The sequence below is a fragment of the Phoxinus phoxinus genome (genome assembly GCF_949152265.1).
Source record: "Phoxinus phoxinus genome assembly, chromosome: 3".
Classification (NCBI taxonomy): Eukaryota; Metazoa; Chordata; class Actinopteri; order Cypriniformes; family Leuciscidae; genus Phoxinus; species Phoxinus phoxinus.
In genome coordinates, this window is record NC_136878.1 from 5,422,172 (window position 1) to 5,443,858 (window position 21,687).

Here is a 21,687-nt window from a genome sequence, read left to right on the forward strand (position 1 = left end):
GGACGCTAATTGTTTCTCATGGGCTCGTATGGTATTTTAAACATTTACAAGGGTAAGTCGGTGATTTTATTGCCGTCCGAATCCATAATGTCAGTGTTTTTTCACACCCAACAGTAAAAATCCCTGTTTTTTTTGCCTAAAATTGCCTACTGTTTTTTGACAAACAGGTCGTGTGGTAATTTAATTGCTGAGTTTACAAGAAGAGATTAAAAACTCACTGTTTAATTTTTTTTTGATCACTGCCGAGCACCGTACATAAGATGTAGCCTACACTTTTATTACTGAAATGCTGGAAAGTATTTACAAGAACAATATTTCATCGCAGCTCCCCCTCAGCGAACAAAAAATGGGAAAGAGAAGAAAGCACGTAAAAAAAATTAAATGGTTATTGTCGCAGCAATATACTGTATGATACAATTTTAAAACATGTAGGCTAGGCTGTTATAGTTTGGATGATTCTTTTTATAATATCCCACGAGTCCTAATAAGTGCAATTTCAACTATTTCTGAATTGCTTCTTTTATAAAGAACTTTCTCACATGCAGTGGAGCAGCCCCTGCACGAGAGAATAATAGTTCAAATTCAGCAGCATTGCCATGGACAGCGCCAGGTAACGTCGCACGTAAGAAGATATATCCCGGTATGGTTCGGGGAGCATGCCTATAAATGGTATACCTTTAGTTAAGAGTCTTCGTAGCGCGCTAAGAGACAACGTTATTGGGAAACGCAGCCCTGATCTATTTATATTTTGTCCGCTATTACTTCACCTCACTAATAGTCACTTAACATAAAGACTTTGTTTTGTAGATAATTTCAGCATGAGGTATGCTGGCTATTTTTTTTCAAACTTCATATTTTAAAGGTACACTATGTAATATTTGACCCTCTAGCGGTAAAAAAAAAAAAAAAAAACTGCTTAGATTTTGCGGAAGAACATTGTTTTGGTTGTGCTTCTGCTCTGTTACTGTGTGGATGAATATGGTTATCCGACTGCTCATAAAGCTGACTAGCTGAAGACGTTACTGTATCTTTACCCGTTAATACACAGGGCACTTCATTGAAAATAAAATCCAGCACAGCGCTACAACAACCATAATTAAATGAGCTTCACAATAGATAATTCTTTACAATGAACTCTGTTAGAGCTATATAGCAATTTATCTGTTCAATAAAACCTTACTCACCTGCTGAGTAATAAAAACATATCTTGTGTTGTTTTTACAACATTTCAAATCCCTCAGTTCTCCACATCTCAGAAAAGCCAAGCCAATGTTGATTCTTGTTTTATTAGGAGTTCTGTCGCTCTTTTTCCCTCCAGACTCTCCTCTGTTTGTTTTTTAAACGGGTGATTCCTGTAGGTTTGAGATTTAGCTGCTCCTTGTCAAACTTTTCAGTCGTTGTGACAACTAACCTATACCAAAAATATCAAAATAGCTTGAGCAACTTTATGACGAGACACGCATGGGCGAAGACAAGTCTAAAATATAAACACTTATAACAGGCTTACCATAGTGAATCAGGGGTATGACAAAAACACGTTTTGAAAGAAGGATTGATGATGGATAGTGTTTCTTTAACATAATTTTTTAGAAGCTCTAAGTTACTTTGCTAGAATGTTTAGCATGCAAATTGTAACTGACAGTGACTGTAATATTTGCATGCTGCTTTGCAATTGGTCTATTTACTTACATTTATTTGCATACTGATTTGTGATTGGTCTTTTCTTTCTTGCATTTCACAACACACCATGTAGTGTTTCTCAGGCACGGCCGACAGAAAACAAGTGTTTTGAGATGTGAGTGTCATGATAATTGAATTTAGGATTACAACTTTATTCTTCTGCTGCCTTGCAGACTAGTGATGCGCGGGTCGTCTCATAACCCGCGGACCCCGCGGGTTACCCGCGGGTCGGGTTGGGGCGGGTAAAGAAATTGTCACTTTATTTGCGGGGCGGGTTGGGGCGGGTCATTAAAAACTAAATAAAAAAATGTTAGCCTATATGAAATATTTGGGAATATATATTTTCATATTCTATTAGGTTATTTGATAAGTTTACAATATGAAGATCGCAGCAACATATTGCGTGATGTGCCCAGGCGAGGCGTCACGTGATGTCACGAAAGCGGCGCGCCAAACAGCTCCCACCGCCAGCTACAAAATAAGGAGAAATAAAAGTGGAGATGGAAGACGAGGTGAGGGAGATGTTGAGGTCGGGAATTTACATCATTAAAAGAAAAGAAGGTCAGGCTGCTAAATCTAATGTTTGGGACCGGTTCTCAGAAATAGTTGCAGCAGGAGACAACAGCAGTTTCGGCTACGTGATTTATGGTTCATTTCATTCATATTCATAATCGTCTGTTGTTGTCAGTTAACATGGCGATGTTTCTGCACTTTCAGGCTGTAATAAAGGCTGTTTTCATTTCCATTACAACGCATGTCTATTTTATGGTCGCGGGTGCGGTGCGGGGCGGGTTGTAAAAATAGATACAGTGGTGCGGGGCGGGCTGGGGCGGGCCAAATAATTTCATAAATGCGGACCCGCGGGTTGGAAAAAAAGCCGACCCGCGCATCACTATTGCAGACACTGATCTTTCCTTAGGGAATGCAGATTTGGTTCCCTGTTTTTTTTTCTTTTTTAATTTAGCCTGCTCTTTAAATTCTTTACTTTCTCTCATTTTCTTAAGTCAAGTCAAGTCAAGAATATTTGTATAGCGCTTTTCACAATACAGATTGTATCAAAGCAGCTTCACAGTATTAAATTAAAATAATAATAAAACGTCCATGTTTGGTAATGCTAATCAATAGTAATATTGATTGATTCATTAAATTGAATATCCCCAACTGAGCAAGCCAAAGGCAACAGTGGCAAGGAAACGAAAAACTCCATCAGGTGACCTAATGGTGACCTAAAACTCCATCAGGTGACCTAATGGAGAAAAAAAAAACCTTGGGAGAACCCAGGCTCAGTCGGGGGCCAGTTCTCCTCTGGCGGTTATGAACTAGAGGCCGGATTTAACTGTAAGATTAAAACATTTATATGAATGCCTGGTTAAAGAGATGCGTCTTTAATCTAGTTTTGAACTGGGAGAGCGACTCTGAGCAACGAACAGTATCAGGAAGGCTATTCCAGAGTTTTGGAGCTAAATGTGAGAATGCTCTCCCTCCTTTGGTGGACTTAGATATCCTAGGTATAACCAAAAGCCTCGAATTTAGCGATCTTAAAGAGCGCGATGGATTATAGGGCGATAGAAGATCCGTTAAATAAACTGGAGCTAAGCCGTTTAGGGCTTTATAAGTCAGTAACAATACCTTATAATTAATACGGAACTTTATAGGTAACCAATGTAGTGATGATAAGATAGGTGTTATATGATCATATTTTCTTGATCTGGTAAGAACTCTAGCGGCTGCATTTTGGACTAACTGTAGCTTGTTTATTGAGGATGCAGGACAACCAGCTAATAGAGCATTACAGTAATCTAGTCTCGAGGTCATGAATGCATGAACTAACTTTTCTGCATCAGAAACTGATAGCATATTACGTAGCTTAGCAATGTTTCTAAGGTGGAAAAATGCCGTTTTTGTAACATATGAAATATGATTTTTAAAAGACAGGTCGCAGTCTAGTATGACACCCAGGTCTTTTACTGTAGAGGATAAAGTAGCAGGACATCCTACTATGTTAAAGTTGTATTGTGAGAGGTTTTGTGGGCGGTTTTTTGAACCGATGAGTAGTACCTCCGTCTTGTCTGGATTTAATAGAAGAAAATTACGCGTCATCCAATCTTTTATATCTTTAACACACTCTGTCAATTTTGATAATTTAGCGTTTTCATCCGGCCGTGATGAAATATATAATTGAGTGTCATCAGCATAACAATGGAAACTAATTCCATGTTTCCTTATAATATTTCCAAGTGGCAGCATATATATTGAGAATAATAGAGGGCCTAGCACAGATCCCTGCGGCACTCCATAGTTTACTGAAGTTATGATCGATTTTTTTCCATTTAAATAGACAAAATGGTAGCGGTCAGATAAGTATGATCTAAACCAGCTTAATGCTTGTCCTTGAACGCCAGTATAATTTTGTAGTCGATCTAAGAGTATTGTGTGATCTATAGTATCGAACGCAGCACTAAGATCAAGTAAAACTAGTATTGAGATACAGCCTTGGTCCGAAGCTAAAAGTAAATCATTAATGATTTTAACGAGCGCAGTTTCAGTGCTATGGTGCGGCCTGAATCCAGACTGAAACTTTTCATAGATGTCATTTTCTTGCAAAAAAGAGCACAGTTGAGCGGACACAACTTTTTCTAATATTTTAGACATAAATGGAAGATTTGAAATGGGTCTATAATTTGCTAGATTATGTGGGTCTAATTGTGGTTTCTTAATGAGTGGTTTTATAACTGCCAGTTTAAATGTTTTTGGAACGTGACCTAAAGATAGAGACGAGTTAATAATATTGAGTAGAGGCTCTTCCACTACAGGTAACACTTCTTTCAGTAGTTTAGTTGGTATAGGATCTAATAAGCACGTTGTTGTTTTAGATGAAGTGATAAGTTTATTTAGCTCTTTTTGTTCTATAGTTGTAAAGCGCTGTAATTGTTCTTGCGGGGTGATAATTGAGGCTGATTTATAAGGCGCGATTGAAGATTGAGTGTTTACAATTGTGGTTCTGATGCTTTCTATTTTCTCAGTGAAGAAGTTCATGAAATCATTACTGCTAAACTGTAACGGGATATTTTGGTCAGGTGACGTTTGTTTATTTATTAGTCTAGCCACGGTGGTAAATAAAAATCTTGGATTATTTTGGTTGTTTTCTATTAGTTTGCGGAGATGCTCAGCCCTTGCCGCTTTTAGGGCCTTTTTATAACGTGACATACTGTCTTTCCACGCGATTCTAAAGACCTCTAAATTAGTTTGTTTCCATTTACGCTCTAATTTACGGGTTTCTCTCTTTAGAACATGCGTAGTATTGTTGTACCATGGTGCTTTACTTTTCTCTCTGACCTTTTTTAATCTAATGGGTGCAACAATATCCAATGTTCTAGAGAGAATGGTGCTCATAGTGCTAGTTACTTCCTCTAATTCGTCTGTTTGTTTGGGTTCAGGCAGTAACTGAGACAAATCAGATAAGCAATTTGAGAAATTATCTATGGTGGATGGAAGGATTGTTCTGCCTGGTCGGTAACGCGGCGCAGTATGACATAGTACTGTAGTCCGTAATATACAAGTTACCAGGAAGTGGTCACTGACACCATCACTTTGTGGAATGATATCTATATCGGTTGGATCGGTTCCGTATGATATAATTAAATCGAGTGTATGATTAAGACGATGAGTTGGTCCGGTGACGTTTTGCTTGACCCCAAAGGAGTTTAATAAATCTGTAAACGCAGCCCCTAACGCATCATTTGAATTATCTACGTGTATGTTGAAATCTCCAACAATTAATGCTTTATCGACGTTGACCAATAGATCTGAGAGAAAATCTGCAAACTCTTTTAGGAAATCAGCGTAGGGCCCTGGCGGTCTATATACGGTAGCCAAGGCTAGAGATAATAGGGATTTTTTCCTTACATCTAAGAGCGTAACATTTAATACAAGTACTTCAAACGAATTAAATTTGTCACCTGTTTTCTGAGTAACATTAAGAATATCTCTATAGATTGTTGCAACACCGCCGCCACGACCAATCAGACGGGGCTCATGCTTATAACAGTATCCTGGTGGAGTGGACTCATTTAGACCGAAATAGTCATTTGGTTTAAGCCAGGTTTCAGTAAGGCAAAGTACATCGATGCTATTATCTGTGACTATTTCATTTACAATAGCTGCTTTAGGTGTGAGTGATCTAATGTTCAGAAGACCTAGCTTTAGAAATTGTTTTTGTTCACTAATAGCGAGATTTTCTGTTTTAATAACAATTAGATTTTTCCTAGATCCTACAGTAGATTTATTATTTGATCTCACTAAACGAGGAATAGACACAGTTTCTATTAAATGTTCTACACTAGTATTTATATCAATTAATTTGGTGCAGCAGAGACTGTGATTTGGATTTTTGGTAACTAGTCAGACGGTCTTTAACGTCTTGGAGATGTTATCCGACAGAAGATCCGCTCCATTTCTACTTGGGTGTAAGCCATCAGCGCGGAAGAGCCTAGGACGCTCCCAAAATAGATTCCAATTATTTATAAAGAGCAGTTTCTGCTCATTGCACCATGACATTAACCATTCATTTAGCGCGAATAATCTACTGAACTTCTCATGCCCTTGTCGATACGTGGGAAGCGGCCCAGACACGATGATCGTTATTTCAGGCGATGCGGTGCGTACCGTCTCGATTAGGTTTCTATAATCCTTTTTCAAAACCTCCGTCTGCCGCAGCCTGACGTCGTTCGCTCCTGCGTGCAAGACGACAGCTCCGACGCGCTCGTCACCGTTCAAGATCTCGGGTACTCGCGCAGTGATATCAGAAACACGGTCATCAGGAAAACAGTGGCTACGCACCTTACTTTTACCTGACGTAGCGTGGACGTTCCGAACAATTGAATCGCCGATAATCACAGCATCGCGTTCCGTTTCGCGAAGAGGGGAGAAGCGGTTCTGAGTGGAAATCTCGAAAACCGGGAGGGGCGGAGAGATTCTTCGCGTCTTCCGCTGCGAAACAACCCAAGCTTCGTGACGGCGCCTCGGAGCCGGGGTGTATGAAACTTGTGAGAACCGCCTTGGCGCACGGGACCAATGCTGAGAGACGCACGGTGTTGACGCAATCGGAGTCTGCGGATTATTAACTGATTTGTGTGCATCGACGCGAGATGTTTCAAGAGCTAAACGCCGGTCTCTTAGCTCGGCTTGTCTCTCTAGAAGGTCGCGGATCTGCTTTTCTACAGCTTCCAGCTCAGACTGCACCGCCTGCAGCTCGAATGTGTCCTCACCTGCACCAAAAGGTAGACAACATAACGTTACATTTGATATATTCGCCATTTAAACAGATGGACAGTAAGTTAGCAACGACGCTACCAGTGATGCTATCAATATTAACGCTAATTTATAACTGAAATCTTGGATATAATCTGTCTTTTTAATGGTACGGGTGTGATGTAGACGCACGATAGGCGAGAAAATGTTCGTTTGTAAGTGAGTGTAAAGAAGACGCGCTCAGCCGTTCGACCCACAGGTGTAACGGACCGGTATTGGGTCAATCGGTTTGAGACGCGTCTACTCAACAGTCCGCGTTGTAACTATGAGATTTTGAGCAGCAGTGCTTCTCAGTGAGTAAAAGTAGAAAATGTTCGTTTGTAAGTGAGTGTAAAGAAGACGCGCTCAGCCGTCCGACCCACAGGTGTAACGGACCGGTATTGGGTCAATCGGTTTGAGACGCGTCTACTCAACAGTCCGCGTTGTAACTACGATATTTTGAGCGTCAGTGTTTCTCAGTGAGAAAAAGTAGAAAATATTAGTTGTAAGTGATTTTAAAGAGAGAAATCCCGGATTTTGAATCAAATCGACGGAGCTCAAACACAAACAACGCGTTCAGGAAGTGACGTAACAGGAAGTCAGCAAAAAATAGCAGCAAAAGTCTGCTATTCTTAGGCCCTGTTTACACGAGAACGCTCGCGGGTGAAAACGTAAAAATATTTGATCGGATGTGCCTTTCGTTTACACGGCGACGGTGACAAAAAAACGTTGAAAATAAACATTTAAAAAGTGGAAATCTTAAAAACGCTCCACCATCGCTTTCCCGTCTAAAGGATAAAAACTCAAAAGTCTGCTAGACAGTGAAGGCGTCGCGTACGCGTTTACGTCACAGGCATGCACTAGTACAGAAAAATAACAAAACATTATCAAACTAAAATATATAGCATTAATATCATTGACAAAAAAATTATAATTCTGAGCGACACGCAAAGAGGGTTAAATCAGCAGCTTTACCGTATTAAACATGAAAAACAGTGTCAGCATCTCTTTCACTCTCAGTGCTTCACATCGCCACCTAGCCGCCTGGAGTGCACACTACATCGAATTTCACACACTTTTGCGTCACCATATGCACGGAGATTTCCCCCTCATAACGCTCGTCTAAACGCAGAATAAAAAGTGATAACGCAACGCCACTTTTGCATTTTCTCTTCAGATCGTTTCCGTGTAAACATAGCCTAGATTAGTATTTCTGTCTTGTTTTCCAGTATAAATGATCTGAACTAAATGAAAATATTTGAGAAGAAAAATGACAGAAACCAATTTTTTTCTCAATTTGTGGAAATGATCTCGACACGAAAAAACGCTTCCTTCAAGATATATTTCCTGAAGTCTTAAAACCAATGCAAGTTTGCTTCTCACAGAAATGTGTTGTTATATTTTTTTAAAGAAAACAACACTTTTTTTTTTTGCAGTGTGTCTGTCTGCATTGAGTTGTTGACTGTAAAACACAGTTTAGATCATCATTCTTCACCTCATCCTGTGTGAATCCTCTTTTATAGCTGTTTGACCATGAGTGATGTCTGTTTAAACATTCATGTGTGTGTCTTTTCACTTCACTTATTCTGTCGAAGGCTACAGGTTTCTCCCGTTCACATCCAGCATTCTGCACCAAATGGTGCCATAAACACACAAATCCCCTCAGCACTAAACAAATAAACACAGAGGAGGGTAAGTGTGAACTATTGATTTCTATCAGGGAATATTTCATGGAGACATTGAGGGGTTCATTATTTATACATGTGCAACAGACATCTCATCCAGAGAGTTCAAGTTATTGTAGCAGGATTGGGCATGAAGCTGATATTTTTACACATTTCACATTAATGCATTTGACAGACGCTTTTATCCTAAGTGACTTTAATTGCTTTTAAACTATGCAGTTCATCAGTTCGAAGCCATGACCTTGAGATTGATAACGCCACGCTCTTCTGTTTGAGATGCTGGAATGCTTTTTGACGGGAATGTTTACACAAAATTCTTGTCTCCTCTTTAGTTAGAAACATGAAAAGAATTGTTCTTGGCATATTTTTCTCGATATGTTAGAAAAGCAAACACAGCCATCCCGAGGCTTCTTTGATCAGCTGACACGCTCAAAACTCATGCAGCTACACTTTCTTTGCAAATACTTCTAATGCAGATATTCACATTGGATTGCCTAGTTTAGGATACATGAAAACATTTTATTTAAAATGTGGAAGCATATTTTATTCAGTTTGGCAAAAATATGTGCTTGTTCTCAATCAGTGTGGACCAGACGTTACGCTGACCGTCAAACGTCTGCCGCCGTGAGTCTGATGTGTGTGTGTGTGTGTGTGCAGGTTTGGTGGTGAGGGAAGCACGGATTGAGATTTCCCGACAGCAGGTGGAGGAGTTGTTTGGTTTGGAAGATTACTGGTGCCAGTGTGTCGCCTGGAGCTCTGCAGGAACAACCAAGAGCCGCAAGGTGCACGTCCGCATCGCATGTGAGTATAAACACACTCACACACACACACAGGGTTTTTTTGAGAGAAGAGTCTTTGCTCTGACTGCAGGAGATTCACAGACTCTTTGGCTTCATGTTTATTGACACACACACACACACACACACACACGGTCTGTGAGATAGTCTGTAAGCTGGCTGAAGGTAATGGAGCGTTTATGCAGATCAGAGACTGCAGACAGGAGACAGTCTGGAGCACACACACACACACACACACACACACACACACACACACACACACACACACACACACACACACACACACACACACACACACACACACACACACACACACAGGGGACTGTCTGGACATCTCTTTATGGTCTTATTAATCTTGTTAATTTCCTGACGTTCATCTTGAGTGTGTGTGAGTTAGGAGCAGGTGAGCTGTGCGGCCCAAGGGCCCTTCACTCTCCCTCTGTCGTCTCAGGCTGTGTGTGTGTGTGTGTGTGTGTGTGTGTGTGTGTGTGTGTGTGTGTGTGTGTGTGTGTGTGTGTGTGTGTGTGTGTGTGTGTGTGTGTGTGTGTGTGTGTGTGTGTGTGTGTGTGTGTGTGTGTGTGTGTGTGTGTGTGTGTGTGAGAGAGAGAGAGAGAGAGAGAGAGAAAAACTTCCTCTTATGATGATTCTTTTAGGATCAGAGCTTGATAAATCAATCCTGTTTTGGATGGATGGATGGATGGATGGATGGATGGATGGATGGATGGATGATGGATGGATGGATGGATGGATGGATGGATGGATGGATGGATGGATGGATGGATGGATGGATGGATGGATGGATGGATGGATGATGGATGGATGATGGATGGATGGATGATGGATGGATGGATGATGGATGGATGGATGGATGATGGATGGATGGATGATGGATGGATGGATAGACTGACAGACAGAGAGATCGAAAGGTATATAGATAGATGGAAGGACATACAGAAAAACGGGTGGATGAATGGACACTAGATAGATAGACAAGCCCTTATTCATAAAGTAAGTCAATACTGTCTTCATCTAAACCTGGTCGTGTGCTTCAGGTTAGACTAGAGTGATTACAATTAGCTCATTTTAAATTAGTGCTATAGTTAGCTTATATTCAAAACAATAGATGTGAATAGAAATTCCCCATTGATATATTTACATAGAAGGTGTTTGTGTGTGTGTTGACTCATTCAGTCATAGTGTGAGCAGAGGTGCATTGTGGGAACTCTCAGCTGGGTTATTTTATGGGTGATTGAGCAGGGCAGAAATTTCTCTTTTTCACACGCCAACACACACAAAGATACAAACACACTCGCACAAAAGCACACTCCGCAGACATACGGCCGCTATCAGAGAGAGGCGAACATGACAGGAGGATTCAACAAGATGATAGATTATCACTGATTCACCGCCGACCACAAATTTACTGCGCAAATAAATTCATGTGAGTTTCTGACACACAAGCACTGTCCAGTGTGTGTGTGTGTGTCTGTGGAGATGATGGGTTCATGCGGATCACGAGTACACCTCTTTTTTGCAGTTTTGTTTGGATCGTGATGGATGCTTGAATCTTCAGGTCGTTGCGAGCGCTGGTTCTGCGTTCAAAAGTTCATGATATTTTTGCATTATAGAGAGAATGTTATTCATATGTTATATTTTAGTATTATAAGACAAGTCACATTCACAGTTGTTGGAAAACCACGCACGTCATTTGAATTCTGGATTATTATCAATACCTTGGAAATGATATACATCTTATTATTTTTAGTTTAGATGTGATAGATGCATGCTACTGCATATTTGATTAGTGACTTTAAATATTTTGTATATTATTAGTTTAGGATCAGTATAGTGATAGATATTATACCTGATTATTGACTAATATATATATATATATATATATAATTTTTTAAGGCACTGTGAAGTGTGAATAATGATAGACGGTATGTTTGATTAGATTAGTGCCTGAAAAAATATATTTTATATTTAATTATTTTAGAGTGTATGTATAGTCATATGTTACTTTTGATTAGTTTTATAATTAAATAATATACATATTATTAGTTTAGTGATTGTATATAGTCATATATGTATATTGATTAGTTTAATGACTTATAAAACATTCTATTTCCAATATTATTAGTTTAGGGATGATGTTTAGTAATGAGTGTTATAATTAATATTATATAATTAGTTCAGTGACTTAATATATTATATATTATTTATTGTTAGTTTAGGGACAATGTATAGTATAATGATATATGTTATATTTGATGACTTTAAATACCGCTGGACATTATGTGATTAGTTGAGGGACTGTGTGGCAGCTGTGTGTGAAGTCGAGACATTATAATTATGAATGAAATAGGACTGCTGCTATACTGTGTGTGTGTGTGTGTGTGTGTGTGTGTGTGTGTGTGTGTGTGTGTGTCTTCAGCTCTTTTCAGGATATTAATGCTGTTTAAGATTTGTTGCTGTAGCAATGTAGAGCACTAAAACTATGAGTTGAATGCATTACCGTATACCACCCGCACACACTCGCACGGACACACACCCCCTCTGAGACGTGATTTATTTGCCTATTACCTCGATCAGTAATGTGAAGGAAAACAGACATGCAGTGTGTGTGTGTGTGTGTGTGTGTGTGTGTGTGTGTGTGTGTGTGTGTGTGTGTGTGTGTGTGTGTGTGTGTGTGTGTGTGTGTGTGTGTGTGTGTGTGTGTGTGTGTGTGTCTGTCTGAATGAGCAGAGCAGTAAAAGACATGTGTGTTTAATGTCCAGTTGAATGGAGGAATTTGCAGCGGAGACAATTGAAGGTTGAGTGAAATAGTTAAATATTATATTTATATGATTTGAATATTTTTACAGTGTTTTGACAAGTGTTTTGAATAGCTCAGGGGAACATCATTTCAACTACAGGTACATGAGCAATGTTTTATGCAAAAATTAATGTACAGTAAAATGTAGCAAAAAATGGTCATATTCTCAATAATTTTCAAATCAAATAATAAGTAACAAATCTAAAAATAATCAATATTCATATATTATATTTATTTACTGTATGTATGTGTATTTGTATAGGCAATATCACTTTTTTATTATAGTATTTTATTAAATATTAAATAAAGCACATTGTAAATGTTCAATATGTGTATTGCCTAGCGCTAGAGAACAGAAATGAAGTCTTACCTCCACAAAGCTCACAGAGCAACAGAAAGAACGACATTACTCACACATCTCTGCATTTACAATTCACAGATTCACACATGAGGTGTTAGAGGGATTTGAGGAAGACTAGATGAGTTTGGCCTTCTCTCCGTGAGACCTCGAGTGTTAAACACCCACCCACACACACACACACACACACACAACACATATGAGCAGGGAAAGACACAGAAACCGACATGGGATAATAGATATTGGCACCCGCACGTGAACATTATGAGAATACAGTGAACGAGAGGACGTCATGCTTTGAGCTGAGAATATGGCAGATGGTGGCGTCGTTCACACGTCCTGTACTCTTCACCTGTGTGACCAAACCAATCACACACTGTCTACTACACAGACAGCATCACAGATGAAATTCAGTGCGGTAATAAATTCTGCACTTATTATTATTGTCTGGGTTTTTTTTCCCTCATATAAACCTGGAAATAAGCTGGAAGTTTTATAGAAAAAATAATTAAAAAGCAAAATGAAATGTAAGAGATATTCTGCACTATCTGCGGGTGATTAATGAGCTGTAAGTAAACGAGTCGCCTCTCTGTCTCCATTCTCCTCAGTCTTGAGGAAGACGTTTGAACAGGAGCCCTTGGGGAAGGAAGTGTCCCTCGAACAGGAAGTGCTGCTGCAGTGCCGCCCACCCGAGGGGATACCGCCTGCTGAGGTACACACACACACACACACACACACACACACACACACACACACACCTCACATGTGTTAATAATGTATAGATCATCTTTGGCTATAGGGATAAATGTCAAGCTCTCGTGTTGCCAACTGTCAAAACTATTTTTTATAATTAAACATCAAATTAAACTATATATATATATATATATATAGAGAGAGAGAGAGAGAGAGAGAGTATGATATATATATAATTAATACATAAATTGGTAACACTTAACAACAAGTTCTCATGTGTTATTAATGCATTAACTGACAACTAACAATGAGCAATATATTTTTGCAGAATTCATCTTTGTTAAAGGGGTCATGACATGAGAAACCAAATTTGCCTTGATCTTTTAGTATATAAGAGGTCTTTGTACCATTAAAACGTCCTGCAAGTTTCATAGCTTAAGACGTCCTCCCCATTATAAACAAATCATTTATTTAATCAAGCTCTAAATACAGCTCGTTCTGGATCCATGGTAAGAAGTGACGTCACGGTACGAAGTGACGTACCAGCGTTTGCATATGACCGCCTCCAGCACAAGACAACTACGCTTAAAGCGCAAGACAACTACGCTCACTTCGTATCATCGTCGCGCCCGCGCGCCGCTCGCCTCACAAGTGTTCAGACGACGGACAGCGAGTGGGTCTGTGTACAGGGAAATTACGATGCCGCAGATGTGCTCTTCCTGGCTGTGGACAAACAACATCTTTGAATACGCTGCGAAAGATCCAGACGTCAGGGAAAAATGGATGCACTTTATTTTTTGCGGACGTCTCAGTCACGGCAGTGTTAGTTTAAGCGTTTGTTCTATACATTTGAAGGATGACTGTTTTGAGAACAAATCCCAATATGATGCTGGCTTTGCCAGAAAACTGTTGCTCAAAGATAAGTCTGTGCCGACTATTCTGGGCTCAACAACGACGACGCAAACTGTAAGTAATGTGATTAAAACTTTAAACTACTTTTTAAATATGCCGAATCCGCACAGGTTCTGGCTGGGGGCGTTAATAATTGATGCATAGGCACTGACGTTAGCCAATCATAACAGTGGGCGTTAACACTGAACTCTTAAAGGGGAAACACCCCCACAACAGACTGTTTGAATCAGAGGATGAGAAACAGGGTGGGAAAAGGTCATAAATCACTACATTTTAAAAGTGTTTTGTAAAAAAAACTATAGTAATACTATAATTGCACCTAAGGGAACATAATAATAAAATAAAATAAAAACATGTCATGACCCCTTTAATGTAAATAAAAAATATAATCAATTAACTAATGTTAACAGATACAACTTTTGATTTTGAACTTTTGAAAACTCATGCGAATAAAGCTGGTGAAAGTGTGTTTCCATCCAACGGCTTTAAAGCGAATACAAACCTGTGCGTAATGATGTCACATGCTGTTTTGCGATCAAATTGGTATATCGAATTGATTTGAGACATTTTAAGGTGTTTCCATTCATTTTCGCACTGAATCGCACAACATTCAAGCCAACATTTGCGCACAAAGGTTTGCTAGACAAAATGCAATTCATTATTTATTCGGCAAATAACGTTTCCATCAGCGTTGATCGCATAAGCCGTATATCGATTAAGAAAAAATCAGATGATATTCATGAAATTCAATCGAATTTTACTGTTTCCATACGGCATTTTTCATTCGATATCACTTCATTCGGATAAAAACGTGTGGATGGAAACATAGCTAGTGTGACTGTTTCTGAAACCAGTTTTCTTCCGGGAATAAACAAATCACAATATTCCTCATTTAAACAATTCCCGCCCAAGAAGGTTGATTAAGCAGAGCAATAGCACAGCTGTACATGAAATATTGCAATATTTTATATTGCAAATCAGAGCTAGAAGAGTCTGTGACCAGGACAGCGAGTCTTTGTGGTGTATCGAGAGCTGGTATCCAGAGTAATGTCGGCATATCTCCACATAGGAAGAACCGTATCCAACAGGAACAACTGTCTGCACACGAGGAATCTGTCCTGTCTGAAAGGGATGTCCAGGTACTAACCCGGATCAGATCCAAAAATCATAAAACCACATCTGCCCAACTCACTGCAGAATTAAATGCACACCTCGACTCTCATGTTTCCACCAAAACTGTTCGTCAGGAAACTCCAGAGTCAATATTCATGGTCGGCTTCTATAGCCAAACCTTTGATCACTCGTGCCAATGCCAAATGTTGGTTTCATTGGTGCCAACATGCAAATCCTGGGCTGTGGACAATGTGAAACTTGATGAGTCCACCTTCAATATCTTTCCCACATAGCTGCAAACTTTCGACCATTACTGTGTGCTGTAGTTGTGTGTGTATGTGCGCATGTTGAGCTTGTCTGTCATCATATGTGTGTTTGGAGCCGTCAGAGTTCTTTCTGCTACTGACTTTGACCCGGAGGTCTAGGTTTCCCAGAAGACCCGTAAACGACAGCTGCGGCTCCCAGAGGACACGTCACACACACTTACGCGCACACATACAACGAAAACACGCACACATTCGGGCCGAGTAAGTTGCGTTGTGAAGAAGAGCCATGTGAATTCCACCGAGTGCTGCTATATCTCTCTGTTCCGCTCGCTGACTCCGTCTAGACTACAAAAAAAAAACTTGCAACGTCCCTGGATGTTCCCGGAGGGTGCTGGGAATACCACGACCCGGTCAGGATCTACATTTTCAAGTAAATATCATTTGATGTTTGGACAATGGGAGCGACTGACCTCTCTGTTGACCGGGCGATGTCCTTTCTGAACACCCACAGCGTGAGCCACAGTCGTTCGGGAGCCAGAACGCTTTAAAATAACAGTGTGCTTGAGCAGAAACTGAGATCCGGCCAATCACAGAGCCCTCATTAAAAGAAAACACACTGTTTCCATGGCGATAGAAAATATACATACAGGTTAACCTGGACAAACCAGCAGGCCATAGTTGCAGATGACGACCTCCACTTTATACAGTCACAATTATATTCTTGGCCTCTGACACACACACACACACACACACACACACACACACACACGTGTAAAGCATAATACAGTGGCTGGAGTTTATATACTGAGGGAGCGATGAATGGTGTGCTATTCATAACATCCGTAAAATCTGCAGAAACCATCAGAACGCGGTGGGAAACACATATGCAGATACACTTGAAACACTCTAGAGATGCACATAAACACACACACACACACACACACACACACGCTCTATTGAGACTCAAACTGTATTTCATACTGGTGTTGTTGAAGCTGCTCTGTAACTGCGGCTCCTCGCTGCTCATAATTTAAAGTAGTTAAAGTAATTTATAGTACAGTCCATGTAATTAACAAAATAACAGATACTGAACTTAGTCTTATTAGATTTATAGGTATTCCTTAATACACTCCATTAGACATGAAGTCTCTTATGTACGCTCACCAAGGCTGCAGTTATTTGATCAAAAATACAATAGAAACAGTATTGAGTTATTATTACATTTTTAAATAACTGTGTTTTAGGATTTTTTGATGAATAGAAATTTCAACAGCATTTATTTGAAATAGAATATGTGTGTATGTATTGTTTTTTAAGTATTTGTTTTTATCTAATATCCACCAATTTGCATGTCACTAGGTTATATAGATTTTTAAAAAGTATTTTGTGTACATTTACTTTTTGATTAAGTTCAAATATGCATTTTCTTAGTAGAGGAGACCAGAGCTCGTTGTCACACTTTTTACTCGGGTGAATATTTCTCATGGTAAGTATATATTTGAAAGTCAATTTCAGTTTTCTTCATAAAGTCATTGCCACTGTTATTGCCCAGGACAAAATGATACAGTTCATTGAACACATGCTTGCTTTATAGCATGTAATATCGGGGCATGTTGTCACACTATATGGAGGTTTTTAGTTTGTTTTGTTTTTCACAAAGGAAACCTGCTATTAAACAGGCTAATAGTATTTATGCACGAAAAACATTTATGAAATACAACACTATAATAAAACATACAGAAGCATTGCACAATTTTTTCGGCCAAAATAAATTGCATAAATTGCAACATAAAATACATGAAATTACAATATATAAAACACACGTGACAACTTGCCCCAATGACTCATTATTTTTTTTATTTTTTTAATAATGTATATTAAATATGAATTATAGATTCAAGATTAAAGATGGTTTAGATTAAAATAAAATGTTTTGATCTTGGTGTTATAAAAGTTGCACGCGTTTGTGTAATTGGACAGTTGACTGGTGACAACTCGCCCTGGTCTCTACTTTCCTAACTTACTGTGTCGGGGTTGAAATATTATAGTAATTGCTTTTCCAGTGTCTGGTGGTTAGGACTCTGTATTTTTGGATCTGTTGTGGGAGAGTATAATTTAACTGCATGCTTTACACACTGCTATTGATGGGGGAATATAGCTTGTTAGCAGAAAAGCTGCACTATTTGAAAAACAGCTAAGCTGCTGTCACACTACTGACAGTAAAGTTAGCAGCCTTGCTTGTTCTCCTCAGCGCTGTTCCACACACACACACACACACACACACACACACACACACACAACAAAAAGCTGCAAAACAGCTCCCAGCAGCGTGTTTGATGCTTGTGCAGCCTCACAGTTAATATCTCCTTCATTAGCTCAGAGCAAAAGCACTTTACTGTGTTTTATGCTAATGAAGATGGAGATTGTTTACGGTAACAGACTTTTACGGCAAGCCATTAATTAAATGTGCCGATGTTCTGTATGTTCGTAATGTGTCAGCGCGTGTGTAAATTTTGAAAATGCATCTAGAGATGGAGTGAGTTATGATGTCCGAGTCGAGTTAATGCAGTACACATGCTGACACACACATTTTGACATGTATTGCGTGCACACGCCAGGACAAAGTCATAAATTAACTGTATCTATCCACGTGTCCGTTGACCAGAAGCATTTTAATATGGCGTGAACCTGTTGCAATTTATGCATGAATATGAGTTATATGAAATATAAGTTCCCTAACAGGTTCTAGCTACTACCATTGGGTAACTAGTATATTTTGCAAGTATATTTTGTATCAGATTCTCCCAATTTTGTGTCAGACTTTCCCAATGTTTTTAAGTAAAACAAAATTTGAGTAAAAAAGAAAAAGAAAAAAAACATTGTGCTTCTTGATTTTTTTTATTTTATTAAAACATTTTTGGAACGAAATAATTTTAATAATTTAAAAATTTATAATTTTTTTATTATGCTCAGTGTTGAGGAAAGTAAAAAGTAATGCATTACAATATGGTGTTACTCCCTGTCAGGGCTTGGAGCAAAAATGCCACCAAAATGAATAAAAATTTCCCCAAATTTAAGATATGGGTAAAAAATGTATTACTATTAATAAATAAATTAAATAAAATGTCCTCGTATGAGTTCTTGCAATTAATATTTATAAAGGATGTAGCTAGTTAAGCAAATATCACAAGAGCAAAAGTGTGTGTGTGTGTGTGTGTGTGTGTGTGTGTGTGTGTGTGTGTGTGTGTGTGTGTGTGTGTGTGTGTGTGTGTGTGTGTGTGTGTGTGTGTGTGTGTGTGTGTGTGTGTGTGTGTGTGTGTGTGTGTGTGTGTGTGTGTGTGTGTGTGTGTGTGTGTGTGAGTGTGTGTGTGTGTGTGTGTGTGTGTGTGTGTGTGTGTGTGTGTGTGTAAGCTCTCAAGCGAGCGCAGAGGTCAGGAGGAAGTGTTTTCCTGAGTGTTTCAGTATGTATGTGTGTGTGTGTGTGAGTGCTGAAGTTCTTTAACATGTGGTGGCCGTGGGGAAGTGTGTGTTCATTATGCAGGACTCAAGGGACCAATCGCACACGCTAAACACACCTGATCTCCATGCTGACCCGTAACCGCAAATCTGGCCCTGCTGTCTGCAGCTGTCATTTATCTCAACACGCTTTCATTCTCCTGCTCTCTCGTGTTTTCACTCTCCCTTTATGGTTTTTCATAATTTTCAGGCTATTTGCAGACATTTTACAATGAATATTACTGTATACTATACAAATTAGAGCTGTCAATGAACTAATTACATGATATTCTGATTAATTTATCTAATTATTTGAATTTAAATCGTCATTACTTAAACAAAGTCAATAATTTGACTTTACTTTACTCTAGTAATCATAATCTTTTATATATCAAGCGCATAATTTTCCAGGTGCACTTAAAGGTAGGGTAGGTCAGAATTGTCTAAAAAAAACTTTTATTCAAATTTGTTTAAACTGTCTTTATATACCAATGCATAATTAAAATGCAAGTACTCTGAAATAGAGAGTATAAAAAACCGAGTGGCTCTAGTGTATTAAATCTTCAATAAACACAGCTCATTAATTCCATTCACTCCCACCTAAAAACGGGTGCGCGACTGCGCGCACGTGGGCAGAGCCAGTAATAGCGGCGGTAGTCATGGCGACGGAGAGTGACAGTCGCGCAAGCCAATCCTGTGATTCGTCCCGAATGGAAATAATGAGCTGTGTTTAATGAAGATTAAACGGTCTAGAGTCACTCGATTTTTATACTCTTTTTATCAGAGTACTTACATTTTAATTATGCATTGATATATATAGAAAGTTTAATCAAATTTGGTAAAACGTTTTTATATAAATCCTACCTACCCTACCTTTAACATTAGAATTTTCATAAAAACTATTTATTTTACACTTACAAATCAATGTGCTACTGTACCTTTAAGAGTTTCATATGTCGACGACCTCTTTGCATGCGAAATAAATGATAGGCTGCAATTTAGTTTGCAAAGCCCTTATATTGTGACAGATTCATGAAACAATCCACAGCATTTTAGCTTCAATATGTTCCGTTTAGAATTTTGAGTTCTGAAAGTATGTGATCACATACAACAAACTCTTTCATTTCAAGAGATCAAGGAGAAATAATATGAGGCTTTTAAGGGATTCCTTCTCCAATAAATAGTTCCTATGGCCTTAATGATTTCTTCATGTATATTTCCAGTCATTTGTTTTAACAGCGAGTGCCTGTAATGTGACAAATAAGAGTGGTGATATGAAAGGTTACACACAGAGCTGTATGAGTGTGTGTGTGTGTCTCTGTGGAGTGTGTGATCTCTGGTGGTTCTCGGTGCATCTGTGTTGTGATTAATGACCGTCTCTCCCCTCAGAGAGCAAGACACGGCACAATAACAGCTCAATACATCTCTCATCTCTGTTCTCCTCTCATCTTAGTTTTCCTCTTCTCTCTTATTGCTCAGAAATCTCTCTTTCATAACTCAGTGGAGATCTAATGGAGTTTTTAGTTATATTTAATTTAGGTATCATCTTTGCCTCGGATATTTCTTGTGAAATTCTTTAAGAGAAGTAAAGATAGGAAGAAATAACACCATTTGCTTTTAAAAAAAAATCTATTTAAACTCCTGTTTGAGGAATAATAGAGATAGAAAGACACCTTATGGTTTCTGGATGGTTAAGTTAATGGCAGCAGAGCCTAAGTTCTCTGTGATATTCTAGTCTACATAAAGCTTGGGTCTCTCCTTCATTGTGTCTGTGGGATTTTTTTCACCTGTTTTATCATCCAGCAGGTGAAAATCATGTGTCTAAAACAGTAGCAGCGCTTCTCTCCTCAACACCTCAACATTGGAGGAATCATTCATATCTCGAGCTCAAAATAATAGTGACGCGCCTATATGAGGGATTAATAGTTGGTTTGATATACTACTTATCACATGAGACTGTGTGTGTGTGTGTGTGTGTGTGTGTGTGTGTGTGTGTGTGTGTGTGTGTGTGTGTGTGTGTGTGTGTGTGTGTGTGTGTGTGTGTGTGTGTGTAATGGGCAGGTTTAGGGATAGGGGCAGTGTGTGTGTGTGTGTGTGTGTGTGTGTGTGTGTGTGTGTGTGTGTGTGTGTGTGTGTGTGTGTGTGTGTGTGTGTGTAATGGGCAGGTTTAGGGATAGGGGCAGTGTAAGGGGATAGAATATACAGTTTATGCAGTATAAAAACCATTACGCCTATGGAGAGTCCTCATAATGTAGTTGCACCAACGTGTGTGTGAGTGTGAGTGTGAGTGTGAGCGTGAGCGTGTGCGCGTGCGCGTGCGGGTGTGTGTGTGTGTGTGTGAGTGAAAGGTATATATAGCTTTGGGCCTCAGTGACATGCTCCGATGGCCCAGTTCTGTCTGTTCAATGGCCCCCAACCCTCCTTGAATCTCCGGTATGTGTGTGTGCGTGTGTGAAAGATACATTTCCCATCCGCCCAACTGCACTGAGAAATGTTCCCGCTCCTTCGTCTTTATTTAAGTCGACGGCAGAACTTTGATACCAGCACAAAAGAAACCGACTGAACGACTTTATCTGCTGAAATA

The 21,687-nt window shown here is 39.2% G+C and overlaps 1 protein-coding gene across 1 annotated transcript in view; it reads left to right on the top strand.

Moving 5' to 3' along the window:
* Window positions 1-21,687, top strand: part of unc5ca (unc-5 netrin receptor Ca) — a 157,167-nt gene that overhangs the window by 64,759 nt on the left and 70,721 nt on the right. Inside the window, exons 3-4 of the mRNA XM_079606544.1 lie at window positions 9,312-9,455; window positions 13,233-13,336. Coding sequence (XP_079462670.1) covers window positions 9,312-9,455; window positions 13,233-13,336 — 248 coding nt within the window. The remainder of the gene's footprint in view (window positions 1-9,311; window positions 9,456-13,232; window positions 13,337-21,687) is intronic.